We start from the raw sequence: 25,264 nt of genomic DNA on the forward strand, positions 1-25,264 counted from the left end.
TAAGGTACTAGATTTTGGTCGCAAGACGGGAATGGTAGCTGTGAAAGGAATAGGCAAAGGGACGGAAATGGTGCCCTTGCATAGGATCATTATGGATTGTGAGCTGGTGTCTGGACCAGTTGAAATGGGGGTGCGATCAGAATTCCCGAGAACTGACGCAGACATCCTTCTTGGTAACGATTTAGCCGGTGGTAAGGTTTGGTCAGCAATGACACTGACGAGCCGGCCTGTGAGTGTTGCAGCCCCACCCCTAGATTCCAAGATCTATCCCGCATGCGTGATCACTCGCAGCACGTTGAGAAAGGCAGCTGAGACAGAGAGCAGTTTAAATCCGGCCAGTTTCGATTTAGCCGAGACGTTTTTACCGACCCTGTACCACGAGGGTTTAGAGGGTGGTAAAACGAAGAGTAGTGAAGTGAAAGAGGGTAAGGGAGAGGAGGCAGACTTGCCCTTAGCGAGGAGAAAAGTTCTAGAGGCAGAAAATAAAGATGAGAAGCAGATAGAGCTGTTAAAAGGTCCAGAGTTGGACATGGATGATCTGTCTGGTTTGGAAGAACTGTTTGAAGAAGTTGAAAATTCTAAAGGTGTTCCTGATAATGAAATGAGGGCAGCCCTAGCTGAAAAGGGTGCCCTTGCCTTGAAGAAGTCTGCTGGGTTGGCAGATGAGGTTGTTTCAGCCCGCGGGGTTGAGTTTACTCCGGAAGGGAGTTGCCCAGAGAGTACCTGGGAGGATCAGGGGAATTTAGAATTTGGACAGGGTACAGGTATTGAAAGCCTGGAAGAGGCAAATGTCCCGTTTGAGTGTGTCCAAGATGTGGATGCACGAACCTAGTGGTACTGAACCTAGTAACGGAGCTCAGGAAAAGTCTGAGGTATTTGATTCAGTTGAAAAGGAATGCAGTCCTTGTGGGTCAGATAGACTTGGTTCAGGGAAGAAAGGGTTAACCTTGGTAATAGTGGGAAGTGAGATTTCCCAGGTGTTTGTGCTCGAAGGTGTGTTAAAAGTTAATGCGGAGATCAAAAGTGGGGAGATGAATATTATTATTGAAGGAAACGGGAAATATGTAGTTCCCAAATTGAATGCAGAAAATTTAAAGGTTGGATTGATAACAAAGGCAGCAACCAGGCTACAGAGACAATGGTGTGATACCACAAAGCCTGCGGATCACTTACAGATTGAGTTGGAAGGTAACGGGACCCCACACGCTATTGTTATTCCAGAGTGTGGTGTAAAAAGGCAAAATTTGAAATGCTGTTTGAACAAAGAGTTTAAACTGAAAACTAATAGCCTGAAGGGTCCTGAAGAGAAAACTAGCAACTTGTGTAAAATTAAAGAAATGGGTGGAAATTCAGAAGATGGTCTAAGTTTGGGACACAGTGTTGATAAAATAACTCCTATGGAAGGAGCGAACGAAAACCTATTTCGCCAGGGTACCCAAGCTCCCCACGTGGGGATTAACCGGAAAAGAGGCGAGCGTTAATGGGGACGCCATTTTTAAATAGCAAAAGCCGGTTTTACGGGATTTCGACAAAGCATGTGAATAATAAAGGCAACCCCATGGAAGCCTGCCTGTTAAGTTTGAAAGCACCATAAAGATTAGTACTTGCATGAACTTTTGTAGTATAAACGTAAGCTAAGATCACAACTCTTTAGTTTTTGTTTGCTGAAGGAAAGAAATAAAAATAGGTGGTTATTAAATTGAAGTCTGATGCTACAAGACTCCAGTAAGGTACAAGATGTTAAGATATTAAAGGAAGTGACACTGTATTCGTTAACTGTTTAGATGCTGAATTGAATATATAACTGTATTACTCTGTAGAAAAAAAACTTTTGTATTGTGTTATATTCTAAAATCCTGTAAGACTCTGTACTACTTTGTTTTCACTGCTGGTGAAAACGCTTTGAAGAAAGGTGGTGTTACGAATGTGCCACAGCTCTGAGGGGCTGAAGGGTGCGGGGTAGCCCCTTCCTTTTTGAGAATCGCAAGATCACTATTGAGTCAGTTCAGGAGACCCAAGAAATGAGAGAAAGACATGCAGAATCCACAAAGAGTTTGGAATGTGTCCTGGCCTCCGAAAGGTGGAACCATTGATAACGGCTATTGTCTCTTGGAGATGGAATTGTGTATTGCATCCTGTACGATGCATCGAAGCCCCCAGGCAATGAACCGAGGGGGAGGTTGGTGGAGGGATTGCATCATCCCAACCTGATTGACATCTGAGACCCTGTGAGTCAGGATAAAAGAGGGTCTGTGGGAACAGCCCCTCAGGCGCACCAGAAGAAACGCTAGCGATCCCGTAATAGCGAAAGCCGGTGGGAAGGCCATGTGCATCTGTTTCCATTTGCCCCAGAATCGGTGGGTCTTTACCATGGAAGAACGGTTTTTAGCTAACAATGGGGAAATCAATTCCCAACGACTCTCGAAGGATTGACATCATAAAAGGAATGGGCAAGTTTTAATCCGTCTTTCTCTCCAACCAAAAAGCTGCAGCTTGAATGAACTAAAGTGACTTTTATATTTCCATCGGACAATACATTATCCCCTCAACAACGATAGAGCTATTCCTTATCGATTATTATTATACCCGCGCTTTTAGATTTAGTATTGACGACGTATATTATCTGTATGTTTGCATTGATATTATTTTTGTGTATTTTTATCAATAAATACTGTTAAAAATAGTACCATCAGATTTCAACGGACCTCTCTATCTTTGCTGGTAAGTGACCCAGTTACGGGGTACGTAACAAAGGGAACTCACAAGCATTTTTGGAACAATAGGAGTACTAAGACTGATCTCATTCAAGACTGCCACATTGGTTAATCAGTGATTTGACATATTTCATTACACAAATGCAAATACATAAATCAAGCAGCAGATCACTTGTTACTTGGGTGGACATGTACATTAATCTTCCTGTCCATGGTGCCTGCTTGTGCCTGCTGTCTGAAAGGATGCTCACTCATCAATGGGTAATCAATTGCATTTGTGTAACAAGCAATCATCTCAAAGCAGCCTGGCAGTTTCATCAGTCGGTAATTCCAGTACGTTTCTGAACAGCTGGCCTGCTACTAAATGAAGGAGAGTCTCCAGGCGTGTGCTCCGATTCCTTTGCCACGTGGCAATCTATCGTCACTGATCTATTTGATTGTCAAGTAAGCACTGGAGCAAAGGGGGGAGAGGAGATAGGGAGGAGAGTTGGTAGGGGGAGGATTTGGATTTGATGTAGGGTAGAAGGATTAAAGGTATACTCCAAATGTCTGAATAATGATCGTGACCATATAGTCAGAAATGAAACTTGAATATCAGGTTCTTGAAAAAAGAGAACTAATGGCAAAATGTAAAGAAAGACCTTCAATGACTTTCTACATATTAAAAATATTTAGATACCTCTTAGTCAACTTTCCTTTGAAGACAAACCTCTTCCTGCATTGTGTTTATCAACAACTACAATTAAGTAGAGAAAGAAACATTTTCATACCAGATTGTACTATACCTCAGCTTTTGAATTAACATGACTATGGCAACAATCAAAATGAAATTTTGTTAACCATGAGTTAAATTTCCAAAACATTTTATATTTAGTTTATAAATCCAAGTTTTAAGATTTATTGCATAAATTATCAAGGAATTTCTTTTTGTCTTTTGAAACTGCAAACAATTTTAAGCACAATTTGCCTCTTAAACATTTATGGCTCCTGTTAATACTTTTATAACTTTGTTTTGGTGGACCTTTAAGGTTTGGTAAGTTTAGCGCAGACAGATCACAGACTCCAGCTAAAAATTTCCCCAGTACTGGAAAAATGTTCTACTTGCACAATCTAACTCTGTGACAAGAAGACTGTCATGTTGAGATGGGAAGTGCATGAAAAGGAAATGGGGTACTGCCAACATTGGAGTAGGATTCTCCCCCAACTTGTGGAAGTAATTGCTTTAAAAAGCCTTCCTTTTAGCACGTACAGTTCTTTTTACATCTTCGGCCTCTCTCTAATGGCACCCAAGTCACATCATATGGCCTTGAGCAGTTACAGCTCGTTCGTCTGGGTCTTTTAAAATTAATTTTACACCCCTTCAATGAGTTCTCTTCCTTTCTCCACCTGTTCTGGAAGAGGTGAGTACAGGGATAAAATCAACAAAATTGATACAATCAGAGTGTATCAAACATAGCTAGGGGGAAGCATTGATTTACACTAGAATATACAAAATATTCAGTGCAAAGTTAAACTTATATTTTCTTTAGTTAAAAACTCCAGTAATCCACTATTCAATTACCAGCAGACCCAAGAAGTATGAGGGCTCAGTTTCTGAGAACTTACTGTACGCTGATTCTTCTGTAAGACAGAAATTTCTATTTTCTGTTGCTCCCCATATGACATTGCTCTACGTAAAATTGCTAAAATTCTTTCATTTTATTGAATAACTACCCCAGCACTACACATAATTAAACAAATGGAACATCTACTGTATCCAGTCATCAATCAATTCCATGATGCTGAGATACATTTAGGATGCGCTGGGACACATCATCGATGATATAATCTGGAGCTATCGCGTGTTTTGGGTTTTTCAGAATCAGAGACACTTGCACAGGCGACCCAGCCAGATCTGATCAGGCCCTGGCTTGTGTCCCAGGAGCAATGGCCCTCTGGTCACACCTCTTGATCCACAGCCATCTGGAGACTCACTCAGCAGCCTCTGTGACAGCCATAATGGTTGTTTTCATTGCATTCCCCATAATGCCAGGAGAGAGTAGGTTCTGCAGTGTGAGCAGCCAGCAAATCCTCTACACCCCACCTCTCCAGACTCACATCATGCCCACCTCTGGCACTCCTCTACCAGCTCCTGGTATTTGGCTTTCTTACATTCAAATGCCTCATCAGTCTGGTCTTCCCAATGCACAGTCAGTTCTACCATGACCACCTACTTTGAGATTTCTGACAGAATGACCATGCCAGGCCTCAGCGATGATAATGCGATGAAGTCAGGGAACTGCAATTGCTTGCCAAGATCGACTTTCAGTTGCCATGGTGATCAAACCTGGAGCTGACCTGGGCTGAGGCTGTAGTTGGTCTCCAGTTTCGACAAAGGCTATGGATTTTCTGGGTTGGTGAGGTGCTCAGGGTCATCCTGTTCTTAATGGCAAAGGAGATAGTTTCTGCCACTGCTCAGCAACTGGTCATGGCACCAGGAGTAGCAGCCTTCTCCCAGGGCTTTCAGGCAGCTGCCGAGGATAGGCTCCAGGGTCCCTCTGCCAGAGCAGAAAGGACATAAACAGTTTATTGTTATACCAGCTTGAAAAATACTTTAAAGGTTTTTTGGGAGAGCTCATGTAGAATCAGATCTCTGTAACTCATTTGAACCCGGAAAGCCACTATATTTGGAAATCCTGATAATTCAGCATTTGGTTCACCAGCACAGTTTCTCATTTACGCTCTAAATACCAGGGCCCTAGTTCCCACTCTGTCTTTCAATTCACCAGGATACCATTTCTCACACTCCCTTTAAATGTACTAATGCCTTTAAATGTACAAATAGCCTCCTCTAGGGAGGCTATTTGGGTGAAGTTGAGGAATGGGAAAGGTGTAGTAACACTGATGGGAGTGTATTATAGGCCACCTAATGGGGAGCGTGAGTTGGAAGAGCAAATGTGTAAGGAGATAGCAGAGATTTGTAGTAAACACAAGGTGGTGATTGTGGGAGATTTTAATTTTCCACACGTAGACTGGGAAGCTCATTCTGTAAAAGGGCTGGATGGTTTAGAGTTTGTGAAATGTGTGCAGGATAGTTTTTTGCAACAATACATAGAAGTACCGACTAGAGATGGGGCAGTGTTGGATCTCCTGTTAGGGAATGCGATAGGTCAGCTGACAGATGTATGTGTTGGGGAGTACTTTGAGTCCAGTGATCACAATAGCATTAGCTTCAATATAATTATGGAGAAGGACAGGACAGGATCTAGAATTGAGATTTTTGATTGGAGAAAGGCTAACTTTGAGGAGATACGAAGGGATTTAGAGAGAGTGGATTGGGTCAAGTTGTTTTATGGGAAGGATGTAATAGAGAAATGGAGGTCATTTAAGGGTGAAATTATGAGGGTACAGAATCTTTATGTTCCTGTTAGGTTGAAAGGAAAGATTAAAGGTTTGAAAGCACTATGGTTTTCAAGGGATATTAGAAATTTGGTTCGGAAAAAGAGGGATGTCTACAATAGATATAGGCAGCATGGAGTAAAGGAATTGCTCGAGGAATATAAAGAATGTAAAAGGAATCTTAAGAAAGAGATTAGAAAAGCTAAAAGAAGATACGAGGTTGGTTTGGCAAATAAGGTGGAAGTAAATCCGAAAGGTTTCTACAGTTATATTAAAAGCAAGAGGATAGTGAGGGATAAAATTGGCCCCTTAGAAAATCAGAGTGGTCAGCTATGTGTGGAGCCGAGGGAGATGGGAGAGATTTTGAATGATTTCTTCTCTTCGGTATTCACTAAGGAGAAGGATATTGAACTGTGTAAGGTGTGGGAAACAAGTAAGGAAGTTATGGAACCTATGACAATTAAAGAGGTGGAAGTACTGGCACTTTTAAGAAATTTAAAAGTGGATAAATCTCCGGATCCTGACAGGATATTCCCCAGGACCTTGAGGGAAGTTTGTGTAGAAATAGCATGAGCTCTGACGGAGATCTTTAAGATGTCATTAGAAACGGGGATTGTGCCGGAGGATTGGCGTATTGCTCATGTGGTTCCATTGTCTAAAAAGGGTTAAAAAGGGTTCTAGAAGTAAGCCTTGCAATTATAGACCTATCAGTTTGACATCAGTGGTGGGTAAATTAATGGAAAGTATTCTTAGAGATAGTATTAATAATTATCTGGATAGACAGGATCTGATTAGGAGTAGCCAGCATGGATTTGTGCGTGGAAGGTCATGTTTGACAAACTTTATTGAATTTTTTGAAGAAGTTACGAGGAATGTTGATGAGGGTAAGGCAGTGGATGTAGTCTATATGGACTTCAGCAAAGCCTTTGACAAAGTTCCACATGGAAGGTTAGTTAAGAAGGTTCAGTTGTTAGGTATTAATGCTGGAGTAATAAAATGGATTCAACAGTGGCTAGATGGGAGATGCCAGAGAGTAGTGGTGGATAATTGTTTATCGGGATGGAGGCCGGTGACTAGCGGGGTGCCTCAGGGATCTGTTTTGGGCCCAATGTTGTTTGTAATATACATAAATGATCTGGATGATGGGGTGGTAAATTGGATTAGTAAGTATGCCGATGATACTAAGGTAGGAGGTGTTGTGGATAATGAGGTGGGTTTTCAAAGCTTGCAGGGAGATTTATGCCGGTTAGAAGAATGGGCTGAACGTTGGCAGATGGAGTTTAATGCTGAGAAGTGTGAGGTTCTACATTTTGGCAAGAATAATCCAAATAGAACATACAGGGTAAATGGTAGGGCATTGAGGAATGCAGAGGAACAGAGAGATCTAGGAATAACAGTGCATAGTTCCCTGAAGGTGGAGTCTCATGTAGATAGGGTGGTGAAGAAGGCTTTTGGAATGCTGGCCTTTATAAATCAAAGCATTGAGTACAGAAGTTAGGATGTAATGTTAAAATTGTACAAGGCATTGGTAAGGCCAAATTTGGAATATTGTGTGCAGTTCTGGTCACCGAATTATAGGAAAGATATCAATGAATTAGAGATAGTGCAGAGACGATTTACTAGGATGTTACCTGGGTTTCAGCACTTAAGTTACAGAGAAAGGTTGAACAAGTTAGGTCTCTATTCATTGGAGCGTAGAAGGTTGAGGGGGGATTTGATCGAGGTATTTAAAATTTTGAGAGGGATAGATAGAGTTGACGAGAATAGGCTGCTTCCATTGAGAGGGGAGATTCAAATGAGAGGACATGATTTGAGAGTTAGGGGGCAGAAGTTTAAGGGAAACACGAGGGGGTATTTCTTTACTCAGAGAGTGATAGCTGTGTGGAATGAGCTTCCTGTAGAAGTAGTAGAGGCCAGTTCAGTTGTGTCATTTAAGGTAAAATTGGATAGGTATATGGACAGGAAAGGAGTGGAGGGTTATGGGCTGAGTGCGGGTAGGTGGGACTAGGTGAGATTAAGAGTTCAGCACGGACTAGGAGGGCCGAGATGGCCTGTTTCCGTGCTGTGATTGTTATATGGTTATATGTTATATGCTCTGTTTCTTTAAGCCACTGAGAACCATTTCTTGTGCCACCTTGATACTCACCAAGTTTACTGTAGAAATTTAGTTTTCTACCATGCAAAAAAAAGTGAATTAAAATTGTGTTGGGGTATAAGTAGGAATGATATCCAATAGTTCAGAAAATCTGCAGAATGGCACCATCAAAATCCCAAGGATGCCAGATTATTAGAGTTTTACACTGACTCTAAAATTTTATAATGGTGACAACTCTAATTGGTGAAGGGTCCCCAGCATGCTAGAAATGAGACTATCATTCCTTCTTGAAATCAAAAGGAAGATGGGGTTTAGACCTTCTGATAAACCTCAGCAAAAAATATTGACCCGCACTTACTCAACATGCAGGTAGCCTCTGGAGCTGCACTGTGCATAAATACAGCTTAGATGGGAAGGGAAGGGGTTGGTACAAACGCTCAGCTTAGGTGACAAAGATTTTCCATCAAACACTTCCAATTCCATGTTGACCTAAATTACTGGTCATATTGGGAGAGTTCTACAAAGTGCCAACATTATACACCCTGTACACTTTGTAGTACAAAATGTATTTCCTCCTCTGGACAAACATTTCCTTTGTTGCTAGGTTATGTTAGAACTGGCATTAAATGTTGTGTAATCCATTCTCTTCAAGGTTATAAGAGGAAATAGATGACTGTGTAACCTGCCCAAGTTATCCCTGACTCAGATAGATGATGTCTAATTATCATCTGAAGTCAGTGGAGTGGAACTTGACACTCCAAAGTGGGCACTAGTAAGCCAACACCCTTTTTATTGCCTACAATCAGCATGGATCTTTCTGTGTGTGAATCTAACTAAATATAACATTGGGATTTTCCTTTACGTTGCCACCCTTGCCCATCATTGTCGGAAAACATATAATTAAGGAGCAAAGGCCACTTGCTCCTTGCCTCCACTTCATTTGAGTCATAGGCACTTTACATCGAGAGTCAGAAGGTTAACTTGTTCACTTCTGCTGTCATAGGTAATAAGTCAAGTACTCAGATTGACAAGTAATTTAGGTAATTGTTTGTCAGTACTGTGTTTCAAGTCTTCATGGGTTAAAGTACACAGTTAGCAACTTCCAACTTTATTTAAAATTAATGACCACCCAATTATAACAGAGATGAGTTTAAAATATTCTCTCAAAATGTAGGGAGTCTTTGGAACTTTCTTCGTCAAAGAGAGAAGCAGAGTCTGGAAGGTTACAATACAGTACATATACTGGAATGTAGACCTGAGGTCACAACAGATCACCTTGATCTTACTAAATGGTGGAGCCAACTGCTCTGACTCCAGATTCATCTGAACATGTCTGACCACTGAAGTGGGCAGGTTTCGTTTGCCATTGGAGTTGGAGGGGCACTTTGGATATAAGCTGCCTTGGAGAAAACAAAGGAGTCATCTATTAATATCATCCACCTTATCTTGAATCTCCTTTGCACATCTGGTTCTGGGAAAATTAAATGCCGGGAATCTGATCATTGTTACTTCTTCACACAAACATATTGGCTTTATAGATATCATTGAGCCTGAGAATCTAAAAAGTAATAACAACATCCTTTGCTTTCAGAGCCCCAAGTGTACAAATAATTAATTGGCTAAAATCTACATGGCTATATGCTGTGGTCTCCAAATGTGAATTGGAGGGACTATCACTCCAAGAACGTGATTCAACAACCGCTGCAAAAGGGTTTTCATCTCAATTTCCACCACTCTGCCTGCTACCAGACAATTATTGCAAAGTTATTTTCTTGGTCTCAAAGAGACCGGAGGAGTGTGGTATTGGCAACTGGTGGATGTTCTACTCAATACATTGAGATATAATGCATGTGAAAAACCTTGTTGCACACCGGGGTTTTTAACAAACTCTCTTTCAGAATCCAAGCATAACAGGGTGGTGCGACAGGTAATGACATCGTCTTTCAGCTCCAAGTTGTGTGTGGAAATTCCCCCATGACAGTGTGTACCCCTCATCATCCAATTTTTTCCTAGATCCCAGGATACGTTCTGGTTGTTGGATTAGTCGGTTACCATAAACGACCACTGGTGTAGGTGGCTAGTGGAAGAAACAGGGAGCTTTGACTGGGTATGTGTGAGAAAGAAGTTAACAAATGTTAGAAATAATTAAGTGAGGGAATGAGATTGTTTGGGGAGCTGGCAGAGAATTGGAAAGCTAAATGACCTCCTTTTATGTTGTTATGAATTATGAAGGAATCCAGGCGCTGAGGCAGAATGGGAGCATTCCCTGGGAGATTGCCGCAGTTTATTCTGAACAATTTTGTCTTTATGAAGGTGTTACATACCCCGTAACTGGGTCACTTACCAGCAATGATAGAGAGGTCCGTTGAAGTCTGATGTTACTATTTTTAACAGTATTTATTGATAAAAATACACAAAAATAATATCAATGCAAACATACAGATAATATACGTCGTCAATACTAAATCTAAAAGCGTGGGTATAATAATAATCAATAAGAAATAGCTCTGTCGTTGTCTAGGGGATAATGTATTGTCCGATGGAAATACAAAAGTCACTTTAGTTCATTCAAGCTGCAGCTTTTTGGTTGGAGAGGAAGACGGGTTAAAACTTGCCCATTCCTTTTACGATGTCAATCCTTCGAGAGTCGTTGGGAGTTGATTTCCCCGTTGTTAGCTAAAAATCGCTCTTCCGTGGTAAAGGCTCACCGATTCTGGGACAAATGGAAACGGACGCACGTGGCCTTCCCACCGGCTTTCGCTATTACGGGATCGCTAGCGTTTCTTCTGGTGCATCTGAGGGCTGTTCCCACAGACCCTCTTTTATCCTGACTTACAGGGTCTCATATGTCAATCAGGTTGGGATGATGCAATCCCTCCACCAACCTCCCCCTCGGTTTATTGCCTGGGGGCTTCGATGCATCGTACAGTATCCAATACACAATTCCGTCTCCAAAAGACAATAGCCGGTATCAATGGCTCCACCTTTCGGAGGCCAGGACACATTCCAACTCTTTGTGGATTCTGCATCTCTTTCTCTCATTTCCTGGGTCTCCTGAACTGACTCAATAGTGATCTTGCGATTCTCAAAAAGGAGGGGGCTACCCCGCCCGTACCCTTCGGCCCCTCAGAGCTGTGGCACGTTCGTAACAAAGGAAAAATCCGAATCCGAATCAAGATCAGATTTATTATCACTGGCATGTGTTGTGAAATTTGTCGTATTTGCAGCAGCAGTACAATGCAATACAGAATTACTATACATATATTAGTTAAATTAAATAGAAATAATCGTAGAACACCAGAGGAAAGAACCAGCAATGTAGAGGATGGCACTGGTGAAAAGATTGAAAATTGCACAGCAAACAATTCACACATCAAGTTATCAGGCAGACCAGTCAGACGTAATGTATCATCCTGGATGAGAGGCCATCGTAGTTACCCTTTCATTCTTGCCTTTGAGAAGGCAGCGGTGAGCCATATTCCAGAACCCCTGCAATGCTCCTGGTGAAGGGACTTCCACAGTGTTGTTGCATTTGGATTTCAGGAATTAGACTCCACAATGGTGAGGGAAAGGTGATATAATTCCAAGACAAGAGGGCTTGTGACTCAGAAGGGAATTTCCAGATGGTATTGTTACCTTTCCAAATACTGCCTTTATTTTTTCAGGTGCTCAAGGTTGCTAGTTTGGTTCAAATTTCAGGAAACCTTGGTGGGTAACAAAGATCTCAGTTGAGTTTCACCAGCTGAAAATATTTCACATACCAAATATTGAAAGAGATAGAGTGGACCTGGAGATTATGTTTCCAGTAGTGGGAGAGTCTAACATTAGAGTGCACAAGCTGAGACTAAAAGAACATCCCTGTACTGTATAACAGAAATGAGGTAGAATTTCTTCAGCCAAACAATGGCAAATCTCTGGAATTCATTGCTATAAATGTTGTGGAGGCAAAGTCTTTGGGTACGTTTAAAGTGGATGTTGATAGGATCTTGATTAGTAAGGGTGTCAAAGATGATGGGGAGTAGGCATGAAAATAGGGTGGAGAGGGGAAGAATTAATTAGCCACAATTGAATGATGAAGCAGACTCAAAGGAATGACCTAATTCTACTCCTATGTTTTATGGTCTTTTAATATTTTGGAGATGTCCATGTTGCATAGCTGGTGAAGAGACAGAATATTGTACAACGTCCATGTTGCAAAGCTGGTGAAGGGACAGAATATTGTACAATGTCCATGTTGCATAGCTGGTGAAGGGACAGAATATTGTACAATGTCCATGTTGCAAAGCTGGTGAAGGGACAGAATATTGAGCTTAGTAGTTGTGAGTCTGCTCAAGAGGATCATGGTGATGTTGGTGCCAAGCTTCTAGTGCATTGTGACAGCTGTACTCAGCTAAACAAAGAGCTCCATCATACTCTGAGGGGTATCAGGAGGTGATTCACTTGACATAGGATATCCAGATGCCAACCTACTGACGTGGCCACACAATTAATGTGAGTATTGCATTCAATTCTGGCTGTCCCAGTATAGGAAGGATGTGGAGGCTTTGGAGATGGTGCAGGAGAGGTTTACCAGGATACTGCCTAGGTTAGAGGGTATGTACCCTCTAGTTAGAAAGGCTGGACAAACTTTGTTTTCTCTAGAGGAGCGAAGGCTGAGGGGAGATCTAATAGCAGTTTATAAGATTAAAAAGGCAAAGATATAAAGTGGACAGCTGTTATCTTTTCTTCCCCCAGGGTCAAAATGTTTAATACTAGAGGTCATGCATTTAAAGTTCAAAGCAGATGTGCAGGACAAGTTTTTTAACACAGAATGGTTGGCCTGGAATGTGGAGGAAGCAAATATTATAGAGACATTCAAGAGGCTCCTTGATAGAGTCATGATTGGGCAGAGAATGGAAGGGTATGGACATTGTGTAGGCACAAGGGATCAGCTTAGTTAGACATTTAGTTACAAGTATAATTAGCTTAGTGTAACGTCATGGACCAGACGGCCTGATCCTTTATTGTACTTTTCTAGGTTCCATGTCCTATGCCCACTAAAATTTCTGGACACTAATTGCCCACCCAGTCATTTATGGTGGGGGGGGGGGGCTTGTCAAGGCAATGCAATAGGTAGATGGATAGGACCTGTATTAACAGAGATTGCTATTGTCCTGTGCACATGAAGTGAAAAATGTCCTTGCCGCTTCCCAGGTCATGCCTGACAGTTGCTTTGGTTTTACATAAAGGTTGCTTCTCTTTCTGAGGAGATAAAAATGTGATTGAACTTTCGATTAAGTGACTCATACCACAGCCATCCTCATGAGTGTCCAATATGCTTGTTAGATCAGCCTGACTTCATTTAGTCCCGCCTTATAGCAAGATCAAACGAATCACAGTACCCTGCCTCTGAACTATTTTTGCAAACACAATAACGCAACCATTCCAGTTAAGTTTCTGCTCAGTTGTGACTCCTTAGTGTTGATAACACTATTGAAAGTTAAAAGAAAATAATTTAACTCTTTTGGTATGGAGATGGGTATTGCCTAATAGTCTGTGATGAACATTACTTGCAACTCATTAGCCCCTTGATGAATATTATTCAGGAACTCAATACATGTGGACAAGAACTATTTCAACGGTGTAGCACACTGATTCGATGCTGGTTCTATTATTCATCGAATGAGAAAGGACTCAATGCTGATTCCTTTTCCACCTCCCACAGTTCTCTGTCCTCCTCCTCCTCCTTCAGCCCCATTCCTGAATTTCTGGAAAGGACTAAATCCGCAACATACTCGTTTGTGGAAAACACAGCCATGATAAAAGATGTGTGCTCTTCACTGTTCTGTAGGACACCACCTGAGTGACACCACACACGAGAAGCATTGCAAAAGAATAGCATTTGTTTGCTCTCTGTTATTGGTGGTACCATGACCTCTGTTACATCTGCTTTCTCCTCTTAAGGGGCACCCTCCAATGGCTGCAAGCAATTTGGTGTTGCGAAGTTAAACTTTTTTAAAGTAGCCACCACTTATTTCATGTTCAAGAACTCTTCATCTCATGTTCTCGATATTTATTGCTTATTTATTTATTTTATTTATTTTCTTTTGTACTTGCACTATTTGTTGTCTCTTACACATTACAACCTCAACTATAACGCAACCATTCCAGTTAAGTTTCTGGTCAATTGTGGGAAAGGATGAAAGGTCATTTGTCCATCCTGTTGAGTGCGGATCCTACTGCACCTCTTGGATTATTATGAATTCCCACAAGAAAATGAACCTCAAGGTTGTATATGATGATGTACACAGTACTGTACAAAAGTCTTAGGTACATATATATAGTTAGGGTGCCTGATACTCTTGCAGAGTACGGTATTTGTCAATGTGGAGAGGATAGCAAATCTGTACATCTGATGGGAGCAAAGGATGTTGGGAATGGCGAGGGTGGAGCGCTGCGGGGGGGTGAAGGAGGCAGAGAAGGAATGCCGAGGCGGGGAATGGCGCGGGTGCAAATGCATCCAGCTCTGAGACATGAGGCAAGGTCATTTGATTCCAAACATTTATTGACCATTACAGAATGTCTCTCCGGTGCTTCCTGCCCCTCCCCCTTCCTCTTTCCCCAACCATGATTCCTCTCACCCTGTCTCCTTCCCACTCTCAGCCGACAGCAGAGACCCATATCAGAACCAGGTTTATCATCGCTCACATATGTCGGGAAATTTGTTTTTTTGTGGCAGCAGTACAGTGCAATGCACATACAAAAGTCTTAAGACACCCTAACTATCTTGTTAGCCTGAGACTTTTGCACAGGATGGTACGTACTCTGATAATAAATTTACTTTGAATTTGATCACTTATTCTGACATGTTAACCATAAAAGAGAAAGAACAGAAGGTACGAGCATCACAAGTGGTTCTGGGTTTTGACTATGATTATTTTCTGGCCTTTTCCATTCACAAACTTTGGAGTGATATCCTTTTTAATTGGTAAACAGAATGAAATATGGAAAATGTCAATCACCCCTCGCACAGCCGAGAATCCCATTGGTCTGGAGATTCCCTGTCCTTAGTCTACCTACTGACAAGGGAACATAACTTTCCTTGTGCAGGGATCTCTGCAACCCACTATAATGCTTTGGAAATTTGGAGACTCGCTGTGTTTCTAGCACTAATTTGGAAAATGCCAGAGGCAGGGAAAATTACTACAGTCGTCAGTGTCACTCTCAGTTGTCAGCTTTTTCTGGCTCGGCACATTATCAATGTCAATCTCTTTAGGGAAAACACTATCTCCTCAAACATTTCTCTTTAAAAAAAACAAGGCAGCAAATGATATTTTGGCTTTTTCTTCAAGGGAACTGAAATAAAATGTGAGGAAATTTTGTTGCAGTTGTGCAGGGATTTGTTGAGGCCAGAACTTAAGTACTCTGAGCAGATGGGAGGGACCTACTGACCTTGGATGGAATGCCATTTATGTTTATAGGCTGACTCCTAGGATGAGGATCGTTTCCTTTAAGAAGGGCAAATAGAATAGACCTGTACTACTTGGAGTTTAGAAAAGTGATAGGCTATCTCACTGAAACATTAACATTTGAGAGAGTAGGGAATGGAAATGTCTGATGGCAATGTCCTTTGGCTGGAGAGTCTCAGGATAAAGAGAAACATGTTTAGGGCTGAGAAAAGGATGCACTTTTTAAAAAAATCAATTTTAAAAGCTTCTTTTCAGGAAGGCTGCAAATGCTTATTTGTCATGTAAGTTCACATAAGAGGTTGGCAGATTTTTGTACTTTGGGGACATCAGCATTGAGAAGGATGTTTATCTTATTTTAATTAACATTTATTTGGAGATACAGAATTGAATAGGTCCTTCATGTCACACTGTCCTGTAACCCCTGACAACCCCAATTTAATCGTGCGACAGTTTATAATGATCAATGACCCTACCTGGTATGTCTTTGGACAGTGGGAGAAACCGGAGGACCCAGAGAAATGCCTTCCACAGAGAGGATGTACAAAGATTCCTTACAGAGGATGCCAAGGGTGAACTCTGAGCTATAGCAGCGCTGTGCTAACCCACACCACGTTGGACATGATGATCACGAGCCAGGCCTTTAGTGATGATGGGTTGGAATGAGGGGCTTTCTTCAACTGTTCCAGAAGGTCTGTTGAAGGCACTTCCACAGTCCTTATGGGGAGTTCTTGGATTTAGACCCAGTAATCCACAGTATTTCTAAGGTTGAAAGGTTAGCAAACTTTAGAGGAGTGGTGTTGCCTTTATTCTTCCTGGTTGAAAAGTTCCAAGTACTCTTGGGGTGTCCTAACAATGTGATCTTTTTCAATGGTGGTGCAATGAATGAGTATTTTGCGCAGTGGCTGGGACAGAACTGTTTTGTCCTGGATGGCGCTAAGCTGCCTGAGTGCTGGAACCACACCACTGCAGTCTTCTGGTGTTGGGTAGGAAGTTCCAGTATTTGCACCGGCAATGCCCAAGTGCAGCGTTATGCTGGTTAAGAAACATTTGCATTGTTGCTTCAACAAAGGGTTTTATTTAACTCAGCAGTTGCCTAATGAAGGTTTTGTTCACTATGAGGAACTTGGGAATTGTCCTCCAATCACAGGTCAATGAAGTCAGTAACATTTAGCAGGCATTTTGATCAGTTCAAGAGAAAGGAGTCTGAGAAACACAAAAGCTACTTAAATGAAAACAAAACTCACATACCAGAACGCTTCTGATTTAAACACGAAGTCCAATGGCGTTTAATTGCAATACCAACAACATTACAATCCACAACCGTCCCAATGAAACCAAGATGACAATGGTTTAATTAAAAACTATTTTAAAACAATGTGAACACCAGAACATTTGTAGTCACAAGAATTCCAATCAGCTCTCATCACAAGAGTATGCTGTTCAAAAGATCTTAATTAATTATGACTATTTACATGCATACCTCTTAGCTATTAACAAACGGTGCAAGTTATGTTTCAAACATTTGTGCATGACTCATCTTGTTAAATCCACTCCAAGGAACCGTGACATTGAAAATTGTCAGTTCGTTTTCCCAGAGCTTCATCATCCAAGGATTTTAAAAAATGACCAGTGTTATTCTGGCACTTTAATGGCAGCAAACTAAACCTGCCTTCAACAGAACACAAATCTAGAGGATTGACTCAAGTTAGAAATATATTTCCAGGAATAACGATGTTCTTAGAACAGATTCCCTTTAAAACAACTGGTAAATGTTATTAATATGAACTCAAATGTATTTATTTATAAATAGAAAATCTGACAAAGGGTAGACAATCAAGGACTTCTCTGTACTAGTAATAATATAAACATTGGATAGCAGAACGGGAATCGGACTCTACTCAAATGCACGGGGTAACTTACTTCTGCATTCTGTTTCTTAATGAGATTATCAAAGTTCTGAGATTTTTTTTTACATGTAGGGTATATATCCTCACTTCTTATTTGACCTCCAGATCAAGAATCCTTCAAGTGGAAGAAAAATACTTGTTCATCTTAAAAGTGATGAACAACTCTTCCTTCTTTTGAAAACTACCCTGCCTGAATCACACTTGTATTATTTTTGTTTGGAAAGGAAAAGAAGTGAGTAAACTCGCTATAAAATTAGACTAGCAGCACCTGTCGTTTCAAGAGCTAAATACTTCCTTTTAAAGCCCTCAGTTCAGTTTCATACCTTCTGTCAACCATTTACTGCACTTAATTTCATAAAAACAATGGAAATGTGTATGTGAGATGTGAGAGTTCAGGGAGTGAGAGTGAGAGAGAGTGAGAGTGTGTGAGAAAGTGAGAGTGAGAGAGAGTGAGTGAGAGAATGAGAGTGAGAGAAAGTGAGAGAGTGAGAGATGCAAATTGCTATCAAGATGATTTTAAATAAAATTGAGACCGATTAAGCAAATGTTGGAGGAAATATTTGATGTACAGTAATTTGCTAGTGGTTAAAGACAATATGAAGTACAGTACTCAGAAAACAGTAGAATGTTTCAGGTTAATTTATATTGAGGTGATTGATCCAGTAAAAATTATGAAAAATGTGACAGGTGCATAAACACTGAGATAAAATTGAATCAATCTCAGCTAAAGAATAAGTTGTTAATAATCTCTGAATTGGCACAAACAAACAATATTCTTTAGACTGAGATACCATAACATTCTTAGATCACTGGAATAAATGTTCTTGAGAAAAGCACGAGTTCCTGAAGTATGAAAAAGGGGCAATAACTCTGAATAAGAAAATGCAATTGTTTACATGAAACAATTATACATGAATAGAAATTTAAGGCTCTAATTAACATATACAGAGAACTATACAAAATCTTTATTTCAAATGCACATTTTCAAGACTGAAAAACTGTATTTTAACACCTGGAATATTCTGAAATGATATTTTCAGTATCATATACATAGAAATGTATCAATTTCAAATCAGAGGTCCTCCCTCTCCTCTCAAACAGCTACCGATAACTTGGCATCTGTTTTACCACCAGACTGCTTCCCTGTCTAACCTAGACAACAATTATTAGTTATAATTGTGTTTAATTTAAGCCTTTCATATTTCCAAAATGTGGAATAACCATAAGCACAAACTGTATTTGCAAATCCTGTTAAGTTAAACACATACATATTTACAATGCATTGTAGCCAGCAGCACGGGGATAACTAAAGATGCTGCCAATAACCACACAATACAATCAATAGGCTGCTGTCACTGGGCAGAAAAATCCTTGTGAAAATATGCACCCCAGTACAGGGTAAAATATAATTTATTTAATTCACTCTTTTAGATTAATTGGACACATTTTAAATATTATTTATTTTGTACCCACTGTTTCCATATTAGTGAATTCATAAAATTTGGATCAAATTCATTCAAAAAAAATTCAAATAAATTTTGGAAATACTTGTCTGATATTACTGCAAGCTAATCACCTGCGTTTAGCAGAATTTTTTGCAGAGGTGCCATCAATTAAAGATCATCATCAAATGTTTCTGTGCATCTCAGGAGGACTGTTTCATCATCAAGGTTTGGAGAACTTTCCTGTAGAGAGGTGAGAGTCATTTAGCACTAAAGGAAGGAGTAAACATGTCACCTGCAAATGACCTTCATCCTGCTTAATCAATGTTCATTCAAAATCCCACATGGCCCTGTCATGGAATAATATATAATCCCCAAGGTCACAGGCTTTATATACAATATTGCAACACGCTACTCTATCAGACAGGAGTACCTATAATTGAACCAAGATATAACAGAGCAAAACTGATCAGCATTACCATGAACTAAATTAATTGGAACTAAAAGGTATTAAGGAATTATGCTTGTTATCTTGCTCAGTTACTAAGATTTCTATTGCTCAAACCTATGGCAGAGCAAGAGACGGATATTTTTCGCATACCAATCAATTAACTGCCTAACTCACCACCAGGAAGACTAAGTGATACCCAATCCAGAGACCTATACTATGTAGGAAACTAAATCAGGTGTACATGAAATTACAGAAGTGTGTTTCTACTCTATTTTTTTTTCTCACTCTCCTCCTGATACTCCCTAAGTAGTAACTAAAATGAATTTAGACGGGCCCCTATTCATGACCAGATTGACCCCAGCTCTAGTTTATTCACAAGTACATAGAAGCATGGGTGCAATGAAAATCTTTTGTGAAGTAGAATCATAGGCACATAGTATTAGAGACACAACATTTACGACAAAAAAACGTTAGTTAAACATAAATTGTACAAGAAAGAAAACGATAGAATAAAAAAAAGAAATTCCTTGCTCTGCGAAGTGGTCAAACTGGTCATAGTGTTTCTATACTGAGGTAGTGATTAGGGTTATGGGGGTTGGCTCAAAATCTGAATGGCTGATGCGATGTAGCTGTTCTTGACCCTAGTGGTGGGCAACTTCAGGCTTCTGTACCTCCTGCTGATGCTGGCTGTGAAAAGAAGGCATGGCCTGTATGGCAGGGATTTTTGATGATAGATGCCAGATGACAACTCATGTATTTTTGGTGGTGCAAAGGGATGTATTGAGCTGAGTCTACTCTTCTCAGCTTCTTATATTCTAAGTACTGTACAGGATCACAAAGCAACCAGCCAGGAAACTTCCAACAGTACATCTGCAGCAGTTTGTCATTGGTGGGTGATGTGCTAGATCTCCCTTTCTCCCTTTTTTTTGTGTGCCATACTCTGCCAGAGCCTCAGCAACCTCTTGTCTTGGAGGAGAGATTCTGTGAGCGGTCTCCCACGTCCTTCTCACAGCGCAGTGCTCTTTGTTATGAGGCCGAGCTGCGAGCTCAACCCTCAACCCGGCACGGATGGAAAGCATGTCCGGGAGCGGCCTGACTGGATTCGAACTCAGGAACCTTTGCTCCGGAGTCCAGCGCTGATGTCACTGCGCCACCAGACCTTCCTAATTAGCTAAAAAACATACTCATTAACATCCACAGGCCCTCAGTATGATTCACTGCTTTTGCCCAACAGCAAGAGAAATCAGAAAAATGAAAATTAAAGAGAACATTGTTATTCTGATTTTGTTACGAAAACTTGTTTTCATATGGCTACCTGTTTAGAATACTTGGATCTTTAAAGTTGTCCCATTTTCATCAGATTTGAAACTCAACACTAAGGTGACATCCTTTATTTAATCTTAGATGGCAACAAGGAGGCCTACAGGAGTGAGATAGATCAGCTGGTTGAGTGAGGTCACTCAGCGTCAGCTAGACCAAGAAATTGTTTGTGGACTTCAGGAAGGGGAGTCAGGAGGACACACATCAGTCCTCATTGAGAAGTCTTTTGTGGAAAGGAACAACCTCAAGTTCCTGGGTGAATCTTGGAAGATCCATCTTGGGACAACAGATTGATGCAGTCGTGAAGAAGGCACACCAGCAGCTTCACTTCATAAGAATTTTAAAGAGATTTGGTATATCACCAAAGACTTTTGCAAACTCTATAGATGTATGGTGGAGAGATTCTGTCTGCTTGCAACACAGCCTGCTCTGATGCACTGGGCTACAAGAGGCTGGAGAGGGTTGTAGAGTCAGCCAGCTCCATGATGGGCACAACTCTCCCTGCCAGCAAAAACATCTTTAAGAGACAGTGCCTCAAGCAGGCGGAATCTATCACTAAGGGCCTTCATCACCCCAGACGTGCTCTCTTCTTGTTACTCCCATCATGGTGGAGGTACAGCAGCCTCAAGACCCACACTCAATGACTCACAAACTGCTTCCATCCCTCTACCATCACTGTTTGAATTACTCCTTTTTTGTTTGTAATTTGTAATTGTTTTATGTCTTTGCACTGCTACTGCAAAACAAACACATTTCACATCATAAAAGACAGAGATAATAGACCTGAGTCTGCTTCTGTACACGTACCTGAAGCGCACGTACACGTACACGTACCTCCTGTGAATGGAGTGTCTCTGTTCCAGATTTAGCCATTACAAAGTTGATTATCTCCTTGTAGAGCATGCGGGCCTCTTCTAGGTTTTCCGAGGAGACATGAGTGAAGATAGAGCTTTTAATCCAAACAAAGAGGAAATAAAGGTAGGAATCAACATAGCAACATCCATGTGGCCAATATTACGTATCTTGACTCTCATAATAACCTGAATAAACCTATCTCCTGATAAAGGGAATTACTCCTGATGAAGGGTTTTGGCCTGAAACGTCGTCACTACCTCCTCCCATAGATGCTGTATGGCCTGCTGAGTTCTGCCAGCATTTTGTGCTTTTTATTTATTTCCTGCATCTGCAGATTCATTCGTGTAAACCTAGCTCTTTACTGAAAGCATATTAAAATGCTCCATTTACTTGTTCCATTTTACAAGATCCTATTTATTATTCTCACATTTGTGCATTTACTCAATTAATAGAATATTACCAGTCAACATACCTCAGGGAATTCACCACACCATTACCTAAATCATGAACTGCATACACTGAAAATTGATCATGAACAATCATGAACAGCCTTACTATAGGCTTTATAACTGAAGGAAGAACATTTAAGAATTTATTATAAAATGGATAAAACTCTGCCTTAACAATTGACTGTAATAATGAGTGAGGCTACAATAACATTCATTCATTACATCTTCTCTATGCCTGGTACGATTCCAACCAGAATATTCAACTTTATGTTCAGCCATTTAGATTTCATCAATCCGTAAACTATTTCAACTTTCTACAAACGTATCATGGAGAGCCTTCTAACTGGCTGCATCGCCGTCTGGTTTTGGGTGGGGGGGGCAGGGGGGGGGGCCACTGCACAGAATCGACATAAGCTGCAGAAAATTGTAAACTCAGTCAGCTCCATCATGGGCACTGGCTTCCCCAGGACACCTTCAAGGAGCAGTGCCTCAAAAAGGTGGCATCCATCATTAAGGACCCCCCATCACCCTGGACATGCCCTCTTCTCATTGCTACCATCAGGGAGGATGTACTGGAGCCTGAAGGCACACATTCAATAATTCAGGAACAGCTTCTTCCCCTCTGCCATCAGATTTCTGAATGTACATTAAACCCATGAGCACTACCTCACAACACTTCTTACTGTAATTCACAGTTTTATTATAATGTATTGTAATGTACTGCTGCCACATAACAAATTTCATGACACATGCCAGTGATATTAAACCTCATTCTGATTCTGTACCTGATTAGTTCATCTCACTTCTCTCAACCTTCAATAATAGCTGCGCCAACAGCCTCTTCAACACTGAAAGTACACGAATAAAGCTGAGATCAGTTACTTTCCAATATGTGATTTACCCTGCCTTACCTACAGTGACATACATCAATCGCCAGTATCTATTTTGCTGAACAGTAACTTCTGTGCCCAGTGCTCGAAGCAGGCAGTGAATGAACGTCTTTCCTAAACTTGCAAGTTCTGAGAAAGGGAGTCCTCATAAAGTACTGTTAGATGCTGGTACACTTTTTTTAAAACTCCCAAACATAAAGAAAAATAAGGAGGCCAAGAATGCAAGTCTAACTTCATTTTTACTTTAAGCAAGGCACACATCTTTATAGATAATCCAGAAGTGCATTATGTAAATAACAATGAATGCTTACTTAAACAATATATTCACAATATTACTGAAATATTAACAACACAACACTCCTCCCTGCTTAGCTATAAACTCCAACTCAATATAGAATGGATCTCAGATTATATACATACACACATTTTGACTCTGAGACTGCAGGAAGTGGTTCTGACAGCTCTGGACACATTTCTTCATCTTTTATTGACTTTTCTCTTTGGATCTACTTTGATCTTTGCTTCTCTCCTGGTCCAGGCTCTTTTCTCCCTCTTTACCCTGCTCTTTTTCTTTCTCACATTCCTTCTCTCTTTCATGCCTTTTTCCTTCTCGTCTTCTTCTTTCTTTCTTCTAGTTTCTTGTGAGTATCTCTAAATTTGCTAATTTCTCAAGGAATTAGATCTTGTTTATCCTCTTCCATTTCCACAGCACTTATATTATCCTTCTCTTCCTTCTAGAATGTGCATCTTGATCTTGGGAGAGTGCATTTATTTCACTGGAATATTCTCTCATTAATCCTTCTATTGCTTCCTTTATGATCTGATCTCTCCTCTTGGTTTCATCCTCCACAACATTATCTATTTTCTTGACAGCTTTCTTTTTGGTCTACCACTCATCCAGCTGGGCATTGGTCTTTGCATCTACTTTTACGAGCAACTTTTTGTTTCCCACTTTAAGTTCACACAATAGCCTCAATGCATGCAGAGTAGATTCTCGTTCTTTATATTTACGAAAGCTGAATGCTTGCAACTTTCCTGAAGCTACTTGAACTCTCTTCCAGCTCAAAACCAAGCCACACTTCACAAGTAGCTGCCTGATTAACATACAAGAAGCTTTCTCAGACAAGTTGCCTACTAAAATGTTTGTAGTCGGACCACTGTTTCCATCACTTGTACAATTCCTCTGAGCAGCGTGGTCCGTCCTTGGTCCAATATGTTTTCTGATCAGAAGCATGGAAGTTGGCATCAACACCTGCTTGCCCTCTGTTGGGCAATAGTTCAGGGTGTACAGCAGGGAAACAGTTGTAGCACCATCCAATACTTTCATTTGACTCATTACAGGGGATGTGGCATGCAAATGGTGGATGGATTTTCAACCAAGTAGTAGATGTCTCGGCTACTCATATCCCTACACCGACTGCCCTCCTGTTTTTACCAAATATGTCTTGTTGATTGTTGTATTTCCCTATTACAAATATCATTTCCACAGGAGTTATCTTTTCTCCAGTATAAATTCTTCAATATCGGCAGGCTTCAGTTCCGTATCTTTGAAAAGCCATCCACACTCATTTTGTGGAAAAACTGAAACAGCCAAGTCAGTGCCCAATTCAATTTAATCAATTTGCCATTCATGTCTGGTGTAATCTGTGTTGCTTGCCTCTTGTTAGTCTCCTGTGTCACCCTCATCATTTTCATTTTTCATCAACAGTATGCAGATTATGCTCTTTGTGAAACTGCAACTTGACATTTTCTCTTCCCTGTATAGTCCATTTATTTTTGGCTGTCCAACATGCTCTTTGTATGCGTTATACCTTGTTGTATTTTCTGCAAGTTTCAGCTTTAAACCTGCATTGCTCTAGTGTATGTGAGCCCCTACCACAATGGGAACACAATTTGTTCGGACAGGCAAGCCCCCTTCTAGATGCTACGAATTTGTACACACACTCATTTTCATTCCTGACTGCAACTCCATTGTGCCTCTGTCTGCTGTTGCCATCTCAACTGCTCTTCAGGTAGCACAATGATTTCTTGTAGGATTCCACAAACTAAACAATCTCTCAGTGCATCATTAAGCCCAACACTAAACTGACAATGCTCAGATAATCTCTTCAATTCAGCCACATAAGCTGAAATTGGCTCCCCTTCCCTTTGATTCTATTTATGAAACCTAACACGTTCTGCAATCAACAATGGTTTCAGTTCTAAATGTTCTTGCATTACTTTCACAATATCAGCAAAGTTCATTTTGGCTGATTAGGTTGAAACAGTTAATTTCTAAACATACTGTATGCTTTTCCACCCAATGCACTCAGCAA

General features: G+C 40.7%; 1 protein-coding gene across 1 annotated transcript in view; it reads right to left on the minus strand.

The window, feature by feature from the left end:
* The window catches only part of slc23a4 (solute carrier family 23 member 4), a 104,398-nt gene extending 80,113 nt beyond the window's left edge, over positions 1 to 24,285 (minus strand). Inside the window, exons 1-3 of the mRNA XM_059976449.1 lie at positions 24,057 to 24,285; positions 22,083 to 22,179; positions 21,563 to 21,704 (exon numbers count right to left, since the gene is read on the minus strand). Coding sequence (XP_059832432.1) covers positions 21,563 to 21,704; positions 22,083 to 22,179; positions 24,057 to 24,285 — 468 coding nt within the window. The remainder of the gene's footprint in view (positions 1 to 21,562; positions 21,705 to 22,082; positions 22,180 to 24,056) is intronic.
* Between the last annotated feature and the right edge of the window lie 979 nt (positions 24,286 to 25,264).

Source organism: Hypanus sabinus, chromosome 8 (assembly GCF_030144855.1).
Source record: "Hypanus sabinus isolate sHypSab1 chromosome 8, sHypSab1.hap1, whole genome shotgun sequence".
In the NCBI taxonomy this organism is placed as follows: domain Eukaryota; kingdom Metazoa; phylum Chordata; class Chondrichthyes; order Myliobatiformes; family Dasyatidae; genus Hypanus; species Hypanus sabinus.